General features: G+C 39.1%; 1 protein-coding gene across 1 annotated transcript in view; it reads right to left on the bottom strand.

Moving 5' to 3' along the window:
- Positions 1-1,559: 1,559 nt before the first annotated feature.
- Positions 1,560-21,621, bottom strand: part of LOC110449044 (sodium-dependent multivitamin transporter-like) — a 25,765-nt gene continuing 5,703 nt past the window's right edge. The window contains exons 5-15 of the mRNA XM_021495616.1: positions 20,191-20,271; positions 18,785-18,858; positions 18,099-18,236; positions 16,389-16,524; positions 13,986-14,074; positions 13,455-13,567; positions 11,292-11,362; positions 4,568-4,743; positions 4,053-4,153; positions 2,220-2,347; positions 1,560-2,056 (exon numbers count right to left, since the gene is read on the bottom strand). Coding sequence (XP_021351291.1) covers positions 1,799-2,056; positions 2,220-2,347; positions 4,053-4,153; positions 4,568-4,743; positions 11,292-11,362; positions 13,455-13,567; positions 13,986-14,074; positions 16,389-16,524; positions 18,099-18,236; positions 18,785-18,858; positions 20,191-20,271 — 1,365 coding nt within the window. The 3' untranslated portion in view covers positions 1,560-1,798. The remainder of the gene's footprint in view (positions 2,057-2,219; positions 2,348-4,052; positions 4,154-4,567; positions 4,744-11,291; positions 11,363-13,454; positions 13,568-13,985; positions 14,075-16,388; positions 16,525-18,098; positions 18,237-18,784; positions 18,859-20,190; positions 20,272-21,621) is intronic.

Here is a 21,621-nt window from a genome sequence, read left to right as displayed (position 1 = left end):
GACACACTTCATTGTTTTCGACATCGCACGTAAGAAATTCAGACTTATCCAAATTTCAAGCTTCTAATTCTTTTTATACGCCCGTCAAATTTGACGGGAGTATTATGGTATGGCGTTGTCTGTCCGTCCGTCCGGCGTAAACTTTTGTTTGTCCGGCAATCTCCTACATTTTTCGACCGATCTCTTTGTATACATTATCATCATGATATGAAGTTGTGTCTCCCTGAAAAGATTCTTGATGCGACAATTTTTCAAAAGTTATTGCCCTTTGTTTATTTCAGTATTTGATATTTTGTCCGGAGATCTCGTCCTACATTTTTTGATGGATTTCTTTGAAACTTGGTATACATTATAATCATGATATGAAATTGTGTCTCCCGTAAAAGAATTTTGATTCGACGATTTTTGCAAAAATGAATGCCCTTTGTTTATTTCAGTATTTGATTTTTTGTCCGGAGATTTTCTCCTACATTTTTTGTAGCATGTCAGCTAACCACTCTTAGAATGATGCAGATCTTGTTTCAATGTAAGAAAGTATATAACACTATATGGCATTCGATGGGCGTATATTGTTCCGCCCCGCGGTTCTTTTGTTTAATGATAAACCTGATAGAATTAACTCATTTTTTCCTATTTTTGATTTAGTTCACGCAGAAACAGTCACTATCTTGTACATTTTCATTCCAATTGAAAGTAGAGGTTTCTCGATACTTTAGAACTTTCAAGGAAGATCTCGTAACTTCACATTATTGATATTTTAATATCACCATTGACTAATTGTCCAATTCTCGTAGGTATTTAAATCATTACATGTCCAGCTGAACCATTTTTGGCTAGAGAAGATGTAGAACAAGAACATGCTGAAGGCAGAATATTCTGTTGTCATAGTAATTCATATCTAAAGCGTGTAGGCAATCGTTTTTAAATACTTGTACGAAATATTTGAGCTTCTTTTGTATCTGAAGTACGGTGGTACAATTTGTATGTTAGCTTTGACAGACTTCTGGTGTAGGATACGGAGTGTGTCAACATTTATCCGTCCTGTTCAGTCGACTTCAGTCTGATACACGTGTTTATATAATATATATGTGCTAATAATTGAAAAAGTGTTTTAACCTTAATAAGAAAGGAAACCGCAGAAAATCCTTGTAGTCTGGCTGGTGACTTCATACATTCTCAAATTCAATCGAGGTCACAAACCCCAACTGTCTTAATGAATGGCTAACCACTGCGCCATTCGACCACCCTCTTTAACAGTTATGATCTCATCTGGCAAAAATGCTCTGTCCATTTAGTCGTCGTCCGTCCTTCTTAACTTTTTCTTATACTTTTTCTCCCTACAAAACCATATCTATAAAATATTTCTGCCTTTGTTTGTTTGTTGTAGAAGCTGGCTTATTGGAATAGTTAAACCAAGTCACAATGACCCACGTTCAGAGTCAAAGCATAAAACGTCTTAAGTAATTAAAATACCACTTCGTAATAACTACAAGGCCTAGATTTTGTCACTCAAGAATGTGTGCTCAAAGCGCTATTGAGTTAGTGCAAAAAACGTGTGTTCAATTTTTTTATTGACATTTACAAAACCAAATAAAATAGAAACTACACTGCTAACATTTTAGCAGAAAGTTATTGATATAATATATATCTAATTCAAAATATTTTATTTATAGATGAAAATGAAATTCTCTATAATGCAACTCATTTTAAAACAATCTATACATAAGTATGTTTTCCGAAACAATGGTAGAAACGAATTCTTTTCACATGATCTCACCATTCAACAATTTTAAAAAAATCAACTTTGTTTAACAGTTTTTATCCCCTCCACTTCTGTTTCGTGACCTTTTGCGACTACCTCGTTGATAGTCTCTATATGTGCTTCGGTATCTCCATTTGCAGCGACATGTTCCTCGTCTTTAATCGTTAACTTGATATTTACATCCGGGACGTTCCCTTTTACAGGGGAGATAACAGGTTCAGCATACGTAACCTCCATACCCTCTTTCTCTGTTTTCAACACGAACTCGTCGAGCTCGGCAGCCGCATCGTGAAACTACAAAACAATATAAAAACAATTTCAGACATATTCCTGCGATATCCATTTCGATAACATATTTTCAAAGGATCACAGAATAAATGCACCAGGAGTAAATTAATTTCTCAAAAAATAAATTTTAAAAAAACCCAAAAACCCCAAACAAACTTAAAAGCGTTACCTTTTCAGCCTGTTCAAAGTCGACGCCGAGTCGGAGCCGCTTCCTCCAAGACAAGGGGAGATAGCACATGACCTTATCCGCAAACGATACCAAGTATATTGGATTGGCATCCTCCGGTTTCATAGGTCCTATAAGCATAACAAACATAAATGATGCTAGTTTATATTGTTCTGTGTTGTCAACACATTTTTTTGCAATCAGAATTATTTGAAATCCATTTTTTAATTGGATATTTAAGGATTGAATCCTGTTTTATTGAGGTTTATGGGATTTCAACCTCTATAGGTCTTGAGACACCTTTTTGGCACTGCGAAGCAGTTCATATTGGATTTGTCTCAAGACAATGTTTAAGGTGTTTACCCCATACACCTAAAACAGGATTCTTTCCTTATGTTTACATTCAGTGCGATATTGATATTTTTTGGATTATTTCTAAAATATCAATCAAGTCTAACACCACGGAAGATACTGATGCTTATGAAGACTTCACTCACTGTGAGACGTCATCCTGGTAATGAATAACTTGTTTGCATTGATTGGATCGATTTTTTTAAAAATTAATTCTGACCAAAAAAAAACACCCAACAAATTGAGAACAATCTATTAATAGGACTACTTCCCAAGCTCCGTGGAATTACAGAGTAATCAGGTTGATAACATGCTGATGTATTCATAAGCCAACTTGATAGTTCATTGAAAAGAAACCTTTAAAATGTTTTTTATAGACATCTTGATTCCAGTTCATTAGAAATGTAAATATGTTATATAGAACTCTATTAACCTCGTGTGTCCGTCGAATCATGACTAACGTTATTGTACAGTAATGACTTCCCTGTACAGACTGATGAAGTTACTGGTAGAGTGATGACGTTACTGACAGAGTGATGACGTTACTGATAGAGTGATGACGTTACTGGTAGAGTGGTGACGTTACTGACAGAGTGGTGACGTTACTAACAGAGTGATGACGTTACTGACAGAGTGGTGACGTTACTAACAGAGTGATGACGTTACTGACAGAGTGATGACGTTACTGCCAGAGTGATGACGTTACTGGTAGAGTGATGACGTTACTGACAGAGTGATGACGTTACTGACAGAGTGATGACGCATCGGTTATAATGATGACGTAAGTATATGAGTGGTGGCGTATATGTACAGAATGATGATGTAACTATACAGACAAATGACTTATCTGTGGAGACAGATGTGTTACTTATGTATACAGACTGATAACTTAACTGTACTGACAGATGACATATATGTACCAGGTGATGACTTACCTGTACTGATTAATTATCTATCTGTACATATTGATTACGTAACTGCTCAGAGTGAAGACGTAACTATACATAGTTATGATGTAACTGTACTGTATTATGACAATACTGTACACAGCGATAACGTCACTGTACAGCGTAATGACGTAACCATACAGAGAGACGACGTAACCTGTGCAGAGAGATGACGTAACTGTTCAGAGAGATGACGTAACTGTTCAGAGAGATGACGTAACTGTTTAGAGAGATGAAGTAACTGTTCAGAGAGATGACGTTACTGTTCAGAGAGATGACGTTACTGTACAGCGTAATGACGTAACCATACAGAGAGATGACGTAACTGTTCAGAGAGATGACGTAACTGTTCAGAGAGATGACGTAACTGTTCAGAGATGACGTAACTGTTCAGAGAGATGACGTTACTGTACAGAGTAATGACGTAACTGTACAGAGTAATGACGTAACTGTACAGAGTGATAACATACCTATTTATACTGATAATGTACATTGATGTACCTGTACATGTTTGTACCTGATCAGGACGATGACCTACCTGTCATTAGACTGAAGATGGCTCCAAATATGAAGACAGTCAAGATGCCAATAACACTCAACCATAAGTAGGATATTGTGTATAACTTTGCGATACCTTCTCTGAAAATAGATATAGATAAGGGATATTGTAAAACCACTTATTTTGCGTTGTTAAATCCACCGTGAAGCAAACGGAACATTTGCCTGATATCCGGTGTGGAATTCGTTTCGGTATGGCCAAGGTCGATTCGGTAGATATTGAAGCGGCGATATCACTAAATGTGCATCAATAATAGTTTGATTACCCAATCCAGTGTAAATGTAAATACTTAATATTTGAATTGTAGAAAATTATCCAGTTACGTCATGGTCGAGAGAGCACTTCCAGTCTCGCTGGCTGGTCAATATATATCGAGAAATCTATATACAGATTCACCAAAGTAACAGCCTACAGTACAGGATGATGTTCACTCGAGCGTGACGCCAATCCCATGATTAAGGATGTTATGTCTGTGAAAGGAGGACACATTTTACGTGGAGGTAGGAGGTTTATGGGAGAAAAATGACAAATCTTTCCAGCGATACCTGGAAGTATCTGTACATCCAGTGGAAATGTGATTTTCGATGAGTGTGAGAAAAGAGAGTCGATTGTTTTGACATCGAGAGTTCTCCATCCCTTTCGATATGCCACCGTAAGAGGTGGCATTTCTCTAAACCCATAAAACGTCTAATATTACAATCTACACACCAGGAAAGGTCCAAACATACCAACTGGAACAGAGGATCGGGTCTCTGTGGTCTGAGGCCTGAACGTTAGGAAAAAACTCGTAGGCTAAGGGACATTAATTAGTTTTGGGCGTTCCTTCTGAACGACTCTTTGATTAGCTGTTCTAGTCCTTTGTATTAGGCAATTGAAATGAGAACATCACACGCGGTCTGTTATCTGACGTTTTTATCCCTGATCGGTTAAAATCTCTTCCAATGCATATTAGGGAATAACACTATATAGACCACTGCACATTTACAGTTGCATTTAGCAGCTTCACATCTTCCAGGCCTGATTCAGTATAAAGACGTACACAGATACGTTATTATACCTAAGTATTGCTGTGAGAAAGTTTGCGTGTTTCGGGCAACCTGAGCGCAATGCTGGATAGATTTAACCACACCAAGTTTGTCGAGAGTAAGGGACCAGCGTATAACGGCTACTTGGAAACGTTAATGGTTATAACACACCCAATGGCGAGGGCTGGGATCTTATATGGTCCTGTCCTATCTTAATTTGTATTTTTATTAGAATATTTACTTATGTAAGGAATGCAATGGGTTCTGTCAGCAGACCTGGACATACCAACGTCCTTTAAAGTGGTAGTTCCTTACTCCTTTAACGCTCAGCAATTAAAATGATGTGACCGGGTGGAATGAGTCCCCTAGGTTTACTGGAGGATAATCAGTCCCGAGGTTTACTGGAGGACTATCAGTCCCCGAGGGTTACTGGAGAATTATCAGTCCCCGAGGTTTGCTATAGAAATATTAGTCCCCGAGTTTTGCTATAGGAATATTAGTCCGCGAGTTTTGCTGGAGAATAATCAGTCCCGAGGATTACTGGAGGATAATCAGTCTCGAGGTTTACTGGAGGATTATTAGTCCCGAGGTTTACTGGAGGATTATCAGTCCCCGAAGTTTACTGGAGTATTATCAGTTCCTAAATTTGCTATAGGATCCTCAGTCCCTAAGGTTGCTAGAGGATTATCAGTCCCGAGGTTTACTGGAGGATTATCAGTCCCGAGGTTTACTGGAGGATTATCAGGTTTACTGGAGTCCCGAGGTTTACTGGAGGATAATTAGTCTCCGAGGTTTATTGGAAGATTATCAGTCCCCGAGGTTTACTGGAGGATTATCAGCCCCAAGGTTTACTGGATGATTATCAGTTCCTAGATTTGCTATGGGATCCTCAGTCCCTGAGGTTGCTAGAGGATTATCAGTCCCGAGATTTACTGGAGGACTATCAGCCCCGATGTTTACTGGAGAATAATCAGTCCCCGAGGTTTACTGGAGGATTTTTAGTCCCCGAGGTTTACTGGAGGATTATCAGTCCCCGAGGTTTACTGGAGGAATATCAGCCCCGAGGTTTGCTAAAGGATTATCAGTCCCCGAGGTTTACTGGAGGATTATTAGTCCCCGAGGTTTACTGGAGGATTATCAGTCCCCGAGGTTTACTGGAGGAATATCAGCCCCGAGGTTTGCTAAAGGATTATCAGTCCCCGAGGTTTACTGGAGGATTTTTAGTCCCCGAGGTTTACTGGAGGATTATCAGTCCCCGAGGTTTACTGGAGGAATATCAGCCCCGAGGTTTGCTAAAGGATTATCAGTCCCCGAGGTTTACTGGAGGATTATCAGTCCCCGAGGTTTACTGGAGGATTATCAGCCCCGAGGTTTACTGGAGAATAATCAGTCCCCGAGGTTTACTGGAGGATTATTAGTCCCCGAGGTCTACTGGAGGATTATCAGCCCCGAGGTTTGCTATAGGATTATCAGTCCCAAGGGTTTACTGGAGGATTATCAGTCCCCGAGGTTTGCTAAAGGATTATCAGTCCCCGAGGTTTACTGGAGGATTATCAGTCCCCAAGGTTAACTGGAGGATTATCAGCCCCCGAGGTTTACTGGAGGATTATCAGCCCCGAGGTTTACTGGAGGATTATCAGTCCCCGAGGTTTACTGTAGGATTATCAGTCCCCGAGGTTTACTGGAGGATTATCAGTCCCCGAAGTTTACTGGGGGATTATCAGTCACGAGGTTTGCTATAGGATTATCAGTCCCTGAGGTTTACTGGAGGATTATCCGCCCCCGAGGTTTACTGGAGGATTATCAGCCCCGAGGTTTACTGGAGGATTATCAGTCCCCGAAGTTTACTGGGGGATTATCAGTCACGAGGTTTGCTATAGGATTATCAGTCCCTGAGGTTTACTGGAGGATTATCCGCCCCCGAGGTTTACTGGAGGATTATCAGTCCCTGAGGTTTACAGGAGAAATATCAGTCCCGAGGTTTACTGGAGGATTATCAGTCCTGAGGTTACTGGAGGATTATCAGCCCCGAGGTTTACTGGAGAATAATCAGTCCTCGAGGTTTACTGGAGGATTATCAGTCCTCAAGGTTTACTGGAGGATTATCAGTCCCCGAGGTTCACTTGAGGATTATCAGCCCCGAGATTACACTGGAGGATTATCAGTCCCCGAAGTTTACTGGAGGATTATCAGTCACAAGGTTTGCTATAGGATTATCAGTACCCGAGGTTTACTGGAGGATTATCCGTCCCCGAGGTTTACTGGAGGATTATTAGTCTCCGAGGTTTACAGGAGAAAAATCAGTCCCGAGGTTTACTGGAGGATTATCAGTCCCCGACATCAGTCCCCGCGATCAGTCCCTGAGGTTTACCGGTGGATTATCAGTCCCCGAAGTTTACTGGAGGATTATCAGTCCCGAAGTTTGCTTTAAGATTATCAGTCCCCGAGGTTTACTGGAGGATTATCAGTTCCCGAGGTTTACTGGAGGATTATCAGCCCCGAGGTTTACTGGAGGATTATCAGTCCCCGAAGTTTACTGGAGGATTACCAGTCACGAGGTTTGCTTTAAGATTATCAGTCCCCGAGGTTTACTGGAGGATTATCAGTCCCCGAGGTTTACTGGAGGATTATCAGTCCCCGAGGTTTACAGGAGAAATATCAGTCACGAGGTTTACTGGAGGATTATCAGTCCCCGAGGTTTGCCAGAGAACTTTCAGTCCCCGAGATTTGCCGGAGAACTATCAGTCCCCGAGGTTTGCCGGAGAACTATCAGTCCCCGAGGTTTGCCTGATGACTATCTGTTACCAAGGTTTGCCGGATGACTATCTGTCCCCGAGGTTTGCTGGAGGACTATCAGTCCCCGAAGTTTACTGGAGGATTATCAGTCCCCGAGGTTTACTTGAGAACTATCAGTCCCCGAGGTTTGCTAGAGGATTATCAGTCCCCGAGGTTTTCCGGAGAACTATCAGTCCCCGAGATTTGCCGGAGAACTATCAGTCCCCGAGGTTTACTGGAGGATTATCAGTCCCCGAGGTTTACTTGAGAACTATCAGTCCCCAAGGTTTGCTATAGGATTATCAGTCCCCGAGGTTTGCCGGAGAACTATCAGTCCCCGAGATTTGCCGGAGAACTATCAGTCCCCGAGGTTTGCCGGAGAACTATCAGTCCCCGAGGTTTGCCGGATGAATATCTGTTACCAAGGTTTGCCGGATGACTATCTGTCCCCGAGGTTTGCTGGAGGACTATCAGTCCCCGAAGTTTACTGGAGGATTATCAGTCCCCGAGGTTTACTTGAGAACTATCAGTCCCCGAGGTTTGCTAGAGGATTATCAGTCCCCGAGGTTTTCCGGAGAACTATCAGTCCCCGAGATTTGCCGGAGAACTATCAGTCCCCGAGGTTTACTGGAGGATTATCAGTCCCCGAGGTTTACTTGAGAACTATCAGTCCCCAAGGTTTGCTATAGGATTATCAGTCCCCGAGGTTTGCCGGAGAACTATCAGTCCCCGAGATTTGCCGGAGAACTATCAGTCCCCGAGGTTTGCCGGAGAACTATCAGTCCCCGAGGTTTGCCGGATGAATATCTGTTACCAAGGTTTGCCGGATGACTATCTGTCCCCGAGGTTTGCTGGAGGACTATCAGTCCCCGAAGTTTACTGGAGGATTATCAGTCCCCGAGGTTTACTTGAGAACTATCAGTCCCCGAGGTTTGCTAGAGGATTATCAGTCCCCGAGGTTTTCCGGAGAACTATCAGTCCCCGAGATTTGCCGGAGAACTATCAGTCCCCGAGGTTTACTGGAGGATTATCAGTCCCCGAGGTTTACTTGAGAACTATCAGTCCCCAAGGTTTGCTATAGGATTATCAGTCCCCGAGGTTTGCCGGAGAACTATCAGTCCCCGAGATTTGCCGGAGAACTATCAGTCCCCGAGGTTTGCCGGAGAACTATCAGTCCCCGAGGTTTGCCGGATGAATATCTGTTACCAAGGTTTGCCGGATGACTATCTGTCCCCGAGGTTTGCTGGAGGACTATCAGTCCCCGAAGTTTACTGGAGGATTATCAGTCCCCGAGGTTTACTTGAGAACTATCAGTCCCCGAGGTTTGCTAGAGGATTATCAGTCCCCGAGGTTTTCCGGAGAACTATCAGTCCCCGAGATTTGCCGGAGAACTATCAGTCCCCGAGGTTTACTGGAGGATTATCAGTCCCCGAGGTTTACTTGAGAACTATCAGTCCCCAAGGTTTGCTATAGGATTATCAGTCCCCGAGGTTTGCCGGAGAACTATCAGTCCCCGAGATTTGCCGGAGAACTATCAGTCCCCGAGGTTTGCCGGAGAACTATCAGTCCCCGAGGTTTGCCGGATGAATATCTGTTACCAAGGTTTGCCGGATGACTATCTGTCCCCGAGGTTTGCTGGAGGACTATCAGTCCCCGAAGTTTACTGGAGGATTATCAGTCCCCGAGGTTTACTTGAGAACTATCAGTCCCCGAGGTTTGCTAGAGGATTATCAGTCCCCGAGGTTTTCCGGAGAACTATCAGTCCCCGAGATTTGCCGGAGAACTATCAGTCCCCGAGGTTTACTGGAGGATTATCAGTCCCCGAGGTTTACTTGAGAACTATCAGTCCCCAAGGTTTGCTATAGGATTATCAGTCCCCGAGGTTTGCCGGAGAACTATCAGTCCCCGAGATTTGCCGGAGAACTATCAGTCCCCGAGGTTTGCCGGAGAACTATCAGTCCCCGAGGTTTGCCGGATGAATATCTGTTACCAAGGTTTGCCGGATGACTATCTGTCCCCGAGGTTTGCTGGAGGACTATCAGTCCCCGAAGTTTACTGGAGGATTATCAGTCCCCGAGGTTTACTTGAGAACTATCAGTCCCCGAGGTTTGCTAGAGGATTATCAGTCCCCGAGGTTTTCCGGAGAACTATCAGTCCCCGAGATTTGCCGGAGAACTATCAGTCCCCGAGGTTTACTGGAGGATTATCAGTCCCCGAGGTTTACTTGAGAACTATCAGTCCCCAAGGTTTGCTATAGGATTATCAGTCCCCGAGGTTTGCCGGAGAACTATCAGTCCCCGAGATTTGCCGGAGAACTATCAGTCCCCGAGGTTTGCCGGAGAACTATCAGTCCCCGAGGTTTGCCGGATGAATATCNGATAATAATGATTTTACATTGATGGTGTTGATGATGATGATGATGATGATGATGATGATGATGATGATGATGATGATGATGATGATGATGATGATGATGATGATGATGATGATGAATTGATAGGAGAATGATGATGATGATGATGATGATGATGGATTGATAGGAGAATGATGATGATGATGATGAAGAGGCATTAATAATGACGAGTTTACATTAATGATGATGATGATGATGATGATGATGATGATGATGATGATGTATTAAGATGAGAATGTATTAAGATGAGAATGGTAATGATGATAATGGTGTATTACTATTGATGATGAGTGACAAGGCTGATGATGATATTCAGTCACGATGAGGATGAGGATTAAAGAGATGACGATGCAAGAGACAAACCATGCAAATGGGAATTGTATGTATGTGGGTGTATGTGGTGTTTACGTATTTATGTTATGAAAATGTCTAAAATAAAAAAAAATAAAAAAAAATAAAAAAAAAAATATTCATTTGCAATAAGACAAGCTATCAGTTTGAATAAAAAAATCCTCTGGTTCTTAGCTAAAGCAATTTTTCATGTATATTACAAATTAACGTTTTCACACACAGAAAATTAAACAAAAGATGTATCCGCAATGAAGAATGAGACAGTTTCAAACAGGTTTATGTTATATATTATGAAAAGTTCTTGTTACACAACCAATACGTGTTTCTATGCGATGTTTCGATGACTTGTCCAGTGAAGCGTATGCACACAAAGGTGTAAAATGTGTACGAGTTGTCCACATATCGATGTCGATTCGGCTACGCTGTAAGCGTATTGTGCAATAGTTGTTATATATGTACCGAAATGACTCGATTCAGCTACGCTTTGTTTAATACTTGGTCAGTCTATGAGCCCCATCATCTCGATTTAGAACTGGGCCACTGCGGCGTATCCATATAGTTTCCTTTATCTGCCGCTGGAACAGATTGCTCTCTCTGTCTAATACTATGGAGAAAAGTTTTATGTTCTATTTCAATTTGTACAACCATAATCACCTGGACCAAGTTGCCTCCCACCAAAGATATGAGAAAGGCCACGCAAACAGCCAAACAGCCGAAGAATACCACTGGAAATAAACAGAAAACGCCACTTATAAAATAATGTATAGTTCTGTGGTTTGGACACGGGTTTGCTCAATTACAGTACCACTCGTCAAAATTACCTATTGTACGTACAGAACTCGGCAGTTGATTTCAGACAGTCATTTATATCTAACAGGGCCACGGTCTTACTTCAGGCCCAACGTTTTAACGATAGAGATCTAATTACACTGCAGCACATATCAGTAATAGTTGGTATTGTAAATAAATGAATGATCACTTTCATGTATTTTTCCATTTCGCTGATGCCGAACTTATCATGATAAAGTGATATTTCTTTCTAACATTCAAATCTTTTGAAAATATATATTTATCTTTTTATTATTTCAACCAGACCAAGATTCGCTTTTCTTTGACGTAGCAGCTCTATTATAACTGCTTTTTCAAAGAACCCTTTATTTCGTATTCTTAATTTTATGTTATAATGGGTTTCGTAGGTAGTTCCTTTATTGCTGTATTCTATATTTGTTTAGGAACACGTTAGAGAGCAGTTTTAATTCGTTTGACCCGAAGCACCACCAATGAGTCCTTAATTGACGAAGGATATCATATAGTGCCTTTGTCATACTTTCTGCTTTACAAACAATTTTCTAATTATATCTCCTTTTATCGCTAGACGCTATGACATGAAGGTACTATTTCCTTGTTCAATGCTATTAACACTGTATATGTAATTTATATTACAGTTAAAGATTCATCATTTCTTTCACATACTGCTGGTGATTAGGGTTAGAGTTATGTCCCGGCCTGGGGACTGAACCCTTTGCCTTCCTCACCTGGGCAAACTCTCAACATTAAAGCAAATCTGAGTTATTGCAAGGCACAAGGAAATAAAAGGTAGTTAGAAGTAGAGAGAAATATTAAGATCCCAACTATTTCAATTTGTGCAGCAGATTTAATTTAGTCGCTTTTGTGTTCTCAAGTAGAGAGCACAAAGCAAATCCCCAATTCTGCAAGGGATTCCCACGTAAGTCGCCCCTTACGATATTCCTTTCTCGCTCCCCGACCTGCAGGGGTGTGTTTTTGTTACAGTTAAGGCCATACCCTACTAACACATTATACCCGTTTTTGTGTTAGATTTAAGGCTATACATTCCCTTACACATTATGCCCGTATTTGTGTTAGAATTAAGGATATACCCTACCTTACACATTACACCCGTATTTGTGTTAGATTTAAGGCTATACACTCCCTTACACATTATACCCGTATTTGTAAGGCTATACCCTCCCGTACACATTATGCCCGTATCTGTATTAGAATTAAGGATATACCCTACCTTACACATTATACCCGTATTTGTGTAAGAGTTCAGGCTACATGTTACCTTAAACATTATACCTGTATTTTGTGTAAGAGTTAAGGATTTATGTTACCTTACACATTATACCCGTATTTGTGTTAGATTTAAGGCTATACCCTACCTGACACATTATTCCCATATTTGTGTTAGAATTAAGGATATATCCTACCTTACACATTATACCCGTATTTGTGTTAGAGTTAAAGCTATATGTTACCTTACACATTAAACCAAGTTTTTTGAAAGAGTTAAGGCTATACCCTACCTTACACATTATACCCGTATATGTGTTAGAGTTAAGGCTATTTGTTACCTTACACATTATACCAAGTTTTTTGAAAGAGTTAAGGATATACCCTACCTTACACATTGTACCCGTATTTGCATAACAGTTAAGGATATATCCTACCTTACACACTATACCCGTATGTGTGTGTAAGAGTTAAGGAAATACCCTACCTTACAAATAAAACCCGTATTTATTTAAGAGTTAAGGATTTTTGTTAGATTTAAGGATATATCCCAGACATATCCTTCCTTATTTATATACCCGTACTTTGTTTTAGAGTTAAGGTTGTATGCCACCCGACACAGCAGAACTGTTTTAAATTGAGAATGTATTACCTCACACATTATAGTGATTCTTTGGTGATGTCCGAACTGTGACATAACTTATAGCCTCGTTATGATGATTACCTTGATCTGATCTATGACATGTAACCTTACTGTGTTCCTCTCATTGTCATGTGACGTACCTGCTAGCTTAGCGATGACAGTGGCCTTGAACTGTGACATTGGTTTGGTGTGAGGTTTTATGACGTCAGTGTACAGGAGAGCAGACATACTACTCAAACCGGAAGACAGGGTGCTGAAGAAGAGAAAGAAGTTACGATTTATTTATAGCGCAAAGGTAATAGTGTATATTAATTTCACGTTTGAAGCTCACGAGTATAATACATTACTAATGTACTTAAAACGTATCGTCAATAGGCTCATCCCGTAGCAATTGTAAAATTTACCGAAATAATATTGTCCTTCGCAATTACAAATGAAAAAGTAAAAAAGAAAATCATACAAGTTTTGAAAGCGACCTGTTTAAGTCACAGTTCATATCCGAAAGATGAGTGTAAGACACATATTTGATATAAACTGCTGCCGAAACAAAAGGTGAGTTGCAAAAAAATCCCTTAATTACAAGAATTTTTAAAAACAAGTAAAGGAGCAATGATTGATTTCAAATCCAGAGAGTATCATGTTTCAAAGACTTGCGTCACATGCACGTGCACCTGAGAGAAGCACTGAACAATGACGCAATGAACAGGCCTGGCATGCCGGGAAGATTCTTGAAGATGTCCATCACCATAAACGGTATCAGCTGTAACCGAGGAAACAGTTCATTATGGTAACGTGTCATGAACATCTTTCATTACCAATAATCAAAGCCAGCTTTAGTTTCGGAGTATTATTGACACTCGGGCTAGATAAGCAAAAATAAATAAATAAAAGGGTATGCCGGGTGGCGGATTCTTACACCCTGATTTTGTTGATGACGCTAGACTCCCCTGATTTGGTATACCGATCTAGACCTTTAATAACTAACGGTATTGGGTCTGAACAAGGATTGAAACATAGATCACGTAATGAATTTAGCAAGCCTTTTTTTCATCTGGGAGAAAGACAGCGGAGTAGAGGAGTCTTAGCCTACGAATTCTGGTTCCCACCCATAGACAAATATTAATGTTTGACTTATACAAATATACATGCTTGTTATTCAGAATTATTTATGTTTGTGTTATTCACTGGCTCTTCAAACCCGGTGTAATTTGTTTGTAACATTCACTCAACAACGCTAGTCAAGGTAAATTTTACGTAACGATACTAATGTGACCGGTCTGGATCCAATTTTGGTTTTAAAGATTGGTTTACGTTAAATTAAGCTGTGTATACTTTCTTGTTTGCTTACATAATCAGGACCTGTCGGTTTATTTACCTTTCTGAGACCGACACTATGTTTAACTTATTGGTTGACTTTACCTGGTCGGAAAAGACAATCTGTTTAGACTTTATTGGTTTACTCACCTGGCCTAGGTTGATTAACGATGTTAATTACTTATTTGTTCACTGGCCTAGTTATGATTGAAGTTATGTTTTAGTTACTCCATAACTAACCTAGTCAGGATTGAGAAGATATGTTAACATTTGTGTATATTTGCTAACCTTGTTCCGATTGACGGTATTCCCTAACTAATTTGCGGGCTTACATGGTGACAAGGTCAGGACGACATGTTTAAACTTACTTATTTAATTCTCTGGTTAGGTTGACTATATGTTTTAACTTGTAGGTTTACTAACCTCTACAAGATCGATGATATAATTAATTTATTAGTTATCTAACATTGTCGGCACACCCTTAAATGGCCTTTACTGTTGATGGGACGTTTAACAAAATAACACTAAACCTACCCTTGTCGTAGTGATGGATGTCTTGACTAAATGGTAGATTTACCAAGGTTTAATTGACGATGTCTTTTACTTAACTGGTTTACTAACCAGGTTATATGAATAAAGATATATGTAACTAACTGGTTTACTAACCTGGTTAGAGTTGGTGATCTGTTTTGATCTGAATGATGATATGATTTAACTTTTCTGGTTAATTGACCTCATCATTATCGACTCAATTATTTACCTTACTACTTTTCTCTTACCTTTTCCGTGAGTGCTTATATTTTCTAACTTATCATAATGGTAGATTTAAATGTTTTTACTAACAAAACATCTACGTTACTGGTTTACTTACCAGGTTAAGATTTTTACATAAAAAATAATTATTGCCAATTAATTAGAACAAGAGATTGGGCAAAAGTTATTACAACCCATCATAGGCTTCTCCCGTCATTCATTAACAATAACATGACAACAATGATATTAGGCATGAACATGAAGTAAATATATATAATATTCACACAGACACAAATACCAAACATAAAAAACACCGTTCAAAATCTATTGCTAGAAAACTGACACTCAAAAACAAAGATGCGAAAGGCATATTCTCACATGGATGTCATCGGATGCAACCTGGACTTTCGACAAGATTCACTCTATAAAGGTCATACTTAAAGGAACTATACCTGTGCCTCAGTTTAGTATGGATAATATTCAACATTCTTTCTCCACAACTGAAGTAGATAGGAGGGGGTGGTTGTATATTTAAAGTAAGAAAGTTTTTAAATAAATCTATGGAAGGCAACTATCCTACTGAGGAGTCTAGCGAGTTCCAGCTACGAAGAGTGGAATGTATAAAGACGGGATTTGTAAGATAAAGCCCAAATAGAGGAATTCTATAATCACTGGAATTTCTAAGAGTGTAACGGTTATTTTCTGCAATAGGAGGCAGGAGATCGTTTAAATATTGAGTTTTCTACGTTTTCGACGATTCAAAAGAGTTTCTAAACATGTTTCAAAATGTAAATCTTCGATACTGGCATATGAAGGAGGCGAAGGCCTGTTATAATACGAGCAGGTTCTTTTGGATTTCTCTAACTTTTTACGATTCAAATTTAGTACAACCATCCCATAATTCACACGCATATTCTAAAACTGGTCAAATAAATGATTTTAAAAGACTATTTCTATTTAGCAAATATTTGGTTAAGATAAAAGATAAGTTACAGTGTTTAACTAACCTGGTTGGGATTGTTGATCTGTTTTGACTTAAGTGGGTCACACCCTAGTGTATGGTAATAGGCGTAAACCACAATTCCCTCTATAGCGGCACAGGTCAGGGTGATACTGAAGGCTGGGGCGGTGATAAACAGCATCCTTGTGGGAACATAAAATATTATATCAAATAAAAAAGTCATGATAATGATTTGGTTTGGTTTGGTTTGTTAGTGTTATACATTATTAACAGCTATGGTCACTTTAAGGACGTGCCAGGTTTTGGTGGTAGAGGAAAGCCGGAGTTCCCCGAGAAAAACCACCGACCTACGGCCACTACCTGGCGACTGCCCCACGTACATGTAGGTCTCGAACCCGAGACCCAGTGGTGGAGGGCTAGTGGTAGCAGAATGTCAGATGCCTTAACTATGATAATGCAAGGCGATTCCATATATGTAGCAATATCGTCGGAATGTCTCTGTATTTTCATGAAATATTTGTTTCAACGTCAATTCCATAAGCATTAAGAATGTTGTCATAAAAAGTATGCAAGTTAGTGTGAGTGTCCTGTCCGCTAGTTCATGTGTCATTGTCCTTTTGGTTTCTTTAAGATAGCTAACATGAATTTATTTAAGAACATGAAACAGCACTATCTAGCTTTTTTTTTTGCAGTTTCCGATAGCCTTTGATCCTTATGGTTGAACGAGTTGATGTACAAAATTACCAATTGTACAGGTAGATATCTATCTATCAATAAATGTTATTTTACATGACCACATAAAGTATCTGGAAGGTCAGAGACAATGAAAAAACCCACTATACCTGAAAGTGATTCAAGACATTGGTAGGTTATTTATTACATTACAGACTTGTTAAAGTTTTAAATAGATCCTGTACCAGTCAACGGTCTACAAAAGTTTACTACTACACGCGGGACTCTCCAGTGTGTACATGACTCCATTGTCCTGGCTGACCATACTGGACTGAAGATACATCTTGTAGATGACACTTCAGGATGAACTTTGAACCAGTGACGTTTATATACATAATCTTGTATTAAAAAGGATCATATTCACATAACAAAGAAAAAAATTACATATTTCTCTAACATTTCAATGCTGAAATGTCACTTCACGTGACATTCATTTCATCTTTAGACATCATATACCGTGGAAGGGATTCGTCTTGAAAACCTGAGAACAAGAACCACGGAAGTTTTTAATTGGAAAGAAAATATTATTTCAAAATTTAAAGTTAATGACCAAAACACTAACCCGGCTTTACAATCTGGAAACATAATGTGAGCAGTTATAATGCATTAAAGTAAACAGATACCGCGTTGTTTGTAGACGGGTACGAACATTGTTTACATTCATGACTTGAGACTTACAAGGTCTCTATGAATTTTAGAATACATTCAAAGGGACTGTATCCTTTATGCAATCAATGACAAGTAATAGAGCTTAAAGGATTGTGATAACAAACGCAGTAGTTTAATACCCAAGAAACACACGAGGGATTAGAGGGTCACACCGGGTCAAAAGGTCATACTATCGGTAAGTGGTTGATATTAAATAGATATCCTACAAATGTACCAATATGCAAATTATAAAAGGAGACGATACGGATCGGAATCATTCCATAATATGCAAGAGGTCAATTATAAATTTCACTTACTCCCAATCAAAGTACAGATTAAAAAGAGCATTATACAGTAACACAACAGTAAGTCACACCTTTTGGCGTCCTTAACAGTGGGCGTGGCACTGATACGCTGGATAGTCGACTGGTTGAACATAAAGCCGAAACCTCGAATCAGAGACCCAATACATAAGTTCCAAAACGTGTGCCGTACTGTTGGGTCCGGATCAAAGCTACAATGGAAAAACATATTATCAGAGCATGATGCTGTATAAGGCTATGTGTCCAATTGCAAGCAAAACACTGGAACTTAATTGTTGTTATTATAAAGTGACGGTTCCGCATAGTAGTTCCCTTCAAGATCTTCTAGTCTTATTCCCCTCGTACGTTTTTAAGGTTTTCAGTGTACTTTTTCCATTGTTCATTGTTTACCCCTATTTTATTGATTTTGAGGTCAAATTGCTGTTCGTTAACATTTTGGTATTATTATCTTGCTTTTTCTTGTCCAAAGAAACTTTCCTGTTTTATCTTTAGTGTGTTTTATTTTAAATTAACATTAGCCGGTTTTTACGGTTCACAAGGACCAATGTATACTGTATGTCTTTTTCATAGATATTGTGTGTAATGATTTATATCTACTGTGTTTCACTAATCATATCTACTCTCTGTCATGATTGATATACAGAGGATTTCAACCTTCATTTCATTACGTTAGATTTTTATGAAACGAGCTTTAGCGAAACTTCTATAAGACACTACATATATGTACAGGGAATCTTACTTAAACAAGTTAACGCGTCCGTTCTCATTGGCTATCCTCCAGGTCTCCTTTACACCACCTGCATCTATGGAACCCTGCATTATACGAAAACATGGTGTGATCACGGATCAAGTGACCTTGTATGGTTCATTATTGTCATCTGCTAGCATACCTAGATAATTCATAGATTATATTTACATTTCTACTCCAAGTTCTTCTATAATCATTAATAGAAGACACTGCGTTCATAAAGCTATGAACGCAATTTCATCAGCGTCGTTTTGAAGCTTCTCTTTACGCCTTAAATAACATGAGACAACCGTTAAAAGGAAAACGTATTGCTGACGTTATGCTGTTCACGGAATCACGTTTGCACTGACGACACAGAATCTTAAATAATGAAAAAAGGTCAATAATACAAAAAAATGTAGAGTCTAAATGCATGGATGGAACGCCATTTTTTTTTCAATGTCCATGCCGGTATGAACACAAATCGGTTACATACATATCTACCATGAAGCTCTAGTGGGCTTTAGAGAGTATATGGATCACAGCGCACAGACTGTATCAAGGGAGCTAACAGTGATGGGTACAGCTTGATCGCAATGTCAAAAACGAAGTGGTTCCAAAGTCTAAACAAATTCATTAAGCTAAAATTTGTAAGCATTGCTGGATTATATACAAACCAAACTCAGAAAACTGACCTCGATAACAATGGTTTGGTTGCGAAGTCCAAATTGAATAAACGGTTGTGAACTTGATGAATATGGCTGATTTACAAAGTCCGAACGAATAAGATAGCAATTGCTGTTTGAGCCAAACACCAGAGCAAAAACCAAACAAAGGAAGAAGGGAAACATCTATCAACTATCTAAACCTATAGTCAACAGTGAGTATGGATGGATTGCAAAGTCCATATAAGTATGGCTACCATCCTGGTTTCATTACAATGATGAACTTAAGATGCACACCTTTGATTGAAAATAAGGTCGCCTTCTTATATTAGCACAACAAGCATCATCATATCGGAGCTTACCTTTGTAGATAAAGCTGCCCAATCCCAAATACTCTAGGGCTATGCTCTGTAACCCTGGAATATGTCATAGCAAAATTGAGGGGTCCCAACCCGCCACATTGTGGATGATACATATATCCACAAAATCACGCGAAACGGTCAAATTGATTGCTTTTGAAGTCGGTTGTCGCTCCTCGGTAATCTTCAAAAGACATGTATCAGCCTAGCAATAAGTCAGTTTTGTTTTACATGAGACCATTCAGTTAGCTTGCCATTTTTCCATGAACTATTCCAGGGGTGTAGAGAGCACAAGGGGGCGTAGCTCCCGGAGCATCAATGATGGTAGCAGCAATCTCGTCATTATCAAAATGGCTACGACCACTGTATCTATTTTTCAAATAACGGAGCTTACCTTTATAAGTATAGCCGCCATCCCTGTATACATTACAGCAGCTTGAAACACATCTGTCCATATAACGGCCTTTAGTCCTCCCTGAAACAGGATAATGTCGAAAATTTAGAATCAATTATGTAATACGATCTGGCAATTTGATCTCAGATGATACGTGGCGTCAAAAATTATTGTGAACCTCTTAACATATCATCATAGAAAATAGTTGCAAATACAATTCATGCTACGTCATTTCAGGATGACCACTGTCAGATGTTCGACAGCAAACTAGGCTTACAATATAGAAGTATATTTGACATCTAAGGATATGATTAAAACAAATCCCTGCTTCCAATGGAAGTGTTTAGGCAGAATGTGACTATTGTCACATGAACACCAACACAACAGAGGCATATATATGTGATAACAAACAATACTAAGAATCGGAATAAAAGACACTAAAGTGATATAATACGTTTATACATTTAGGAGACCCCATTTGAAAAAAAGTTTTTCTATGGCTTTAACGGGCAATCCCAGGATAAGGCATTATACGTAAATTATAGATATCAACTTTGTAAATTACCTACGTATATGAAATTGTTCTGTTGTGTTAGTGTATGCCTTTTCCTGGATAGATATTTGAAGTATTTGATATTTGATCATGACTAAAAAAATATTTGATCATTCGCCAAACAATATTTATAATTGAAATAGAAGTACACGTGACAACAAATCAATACTTACAATAGAAGTACACGTGACAACAAATCAATACTTACACTAGAGGTACACGTGACAACAAATCAATACTTACAATAGAGGTACACGTGACAACAAATCAATACTTACAATAGANCTTACAATAGAAGTATATTTGACATCTAAGGATATGATTAAAACAAATCCCTGCTTCCAATGGAAGTGTTTAGGCAGAATGTGACTATTGTCACATGAACACCAACACAACAGAGGCGTAAATATGAGATAGCAAAACAATACTAAGAATCGGAATAAAAATGACTATTGACTACAGCATAATACGTTTATATATTTAGGAGACCCCATTGGGAAAGAAGTTTTCTACTGCTTTAACGGGCAATACCAGGGTAAGGCATTATACGTAAATTATAGATATCAACTTTGTAAATAACCTACGTATATGAAATTGATCTGTTGTGTTAGTGTATGCCTTTTCCTGGATAGATATTTTTAGCATTGACTGTGATCAACGAAAGATCACAAACACAATACTTACAGTACGGATGACCATGACTAAAAAAAGATTTGATCATTCGCCAAACAATATTTTTTAATTGAAATAGAGGTACACGTGACAACAAATAAATACTTACAATAGAGGTACACGTGACAACAAATCAATACTTACGATAGAGGTACACGTGACAACAAATCAATACTTACAATAGAGGTACACGTGACAACAAATCA

This window comes from Mizuhopecten yessoensis, unplaced genomic scaffold, assembly GCF_002113885.1.
Source record: "Mizuhopecten yessoensis strain PY_sf001 unplaced genomic scaffold, ASM211388v2 scaffold4443, whole genome shotgun sequence".
In the NCBI taxonomy this organism is placed as follows: domain Eukaryota; kingdom Metazoa; phylum Mollusca; class Bivalvia; order Pectinida; family Pectinidae; genus Mizuhopecten; species Mizuhopecten yessoensis.
The sequence above is the reverse complement of the archived record's forward strand: the minus strand, read 5'-3'. Positions and strand labels throughout refer to the sequence as shown.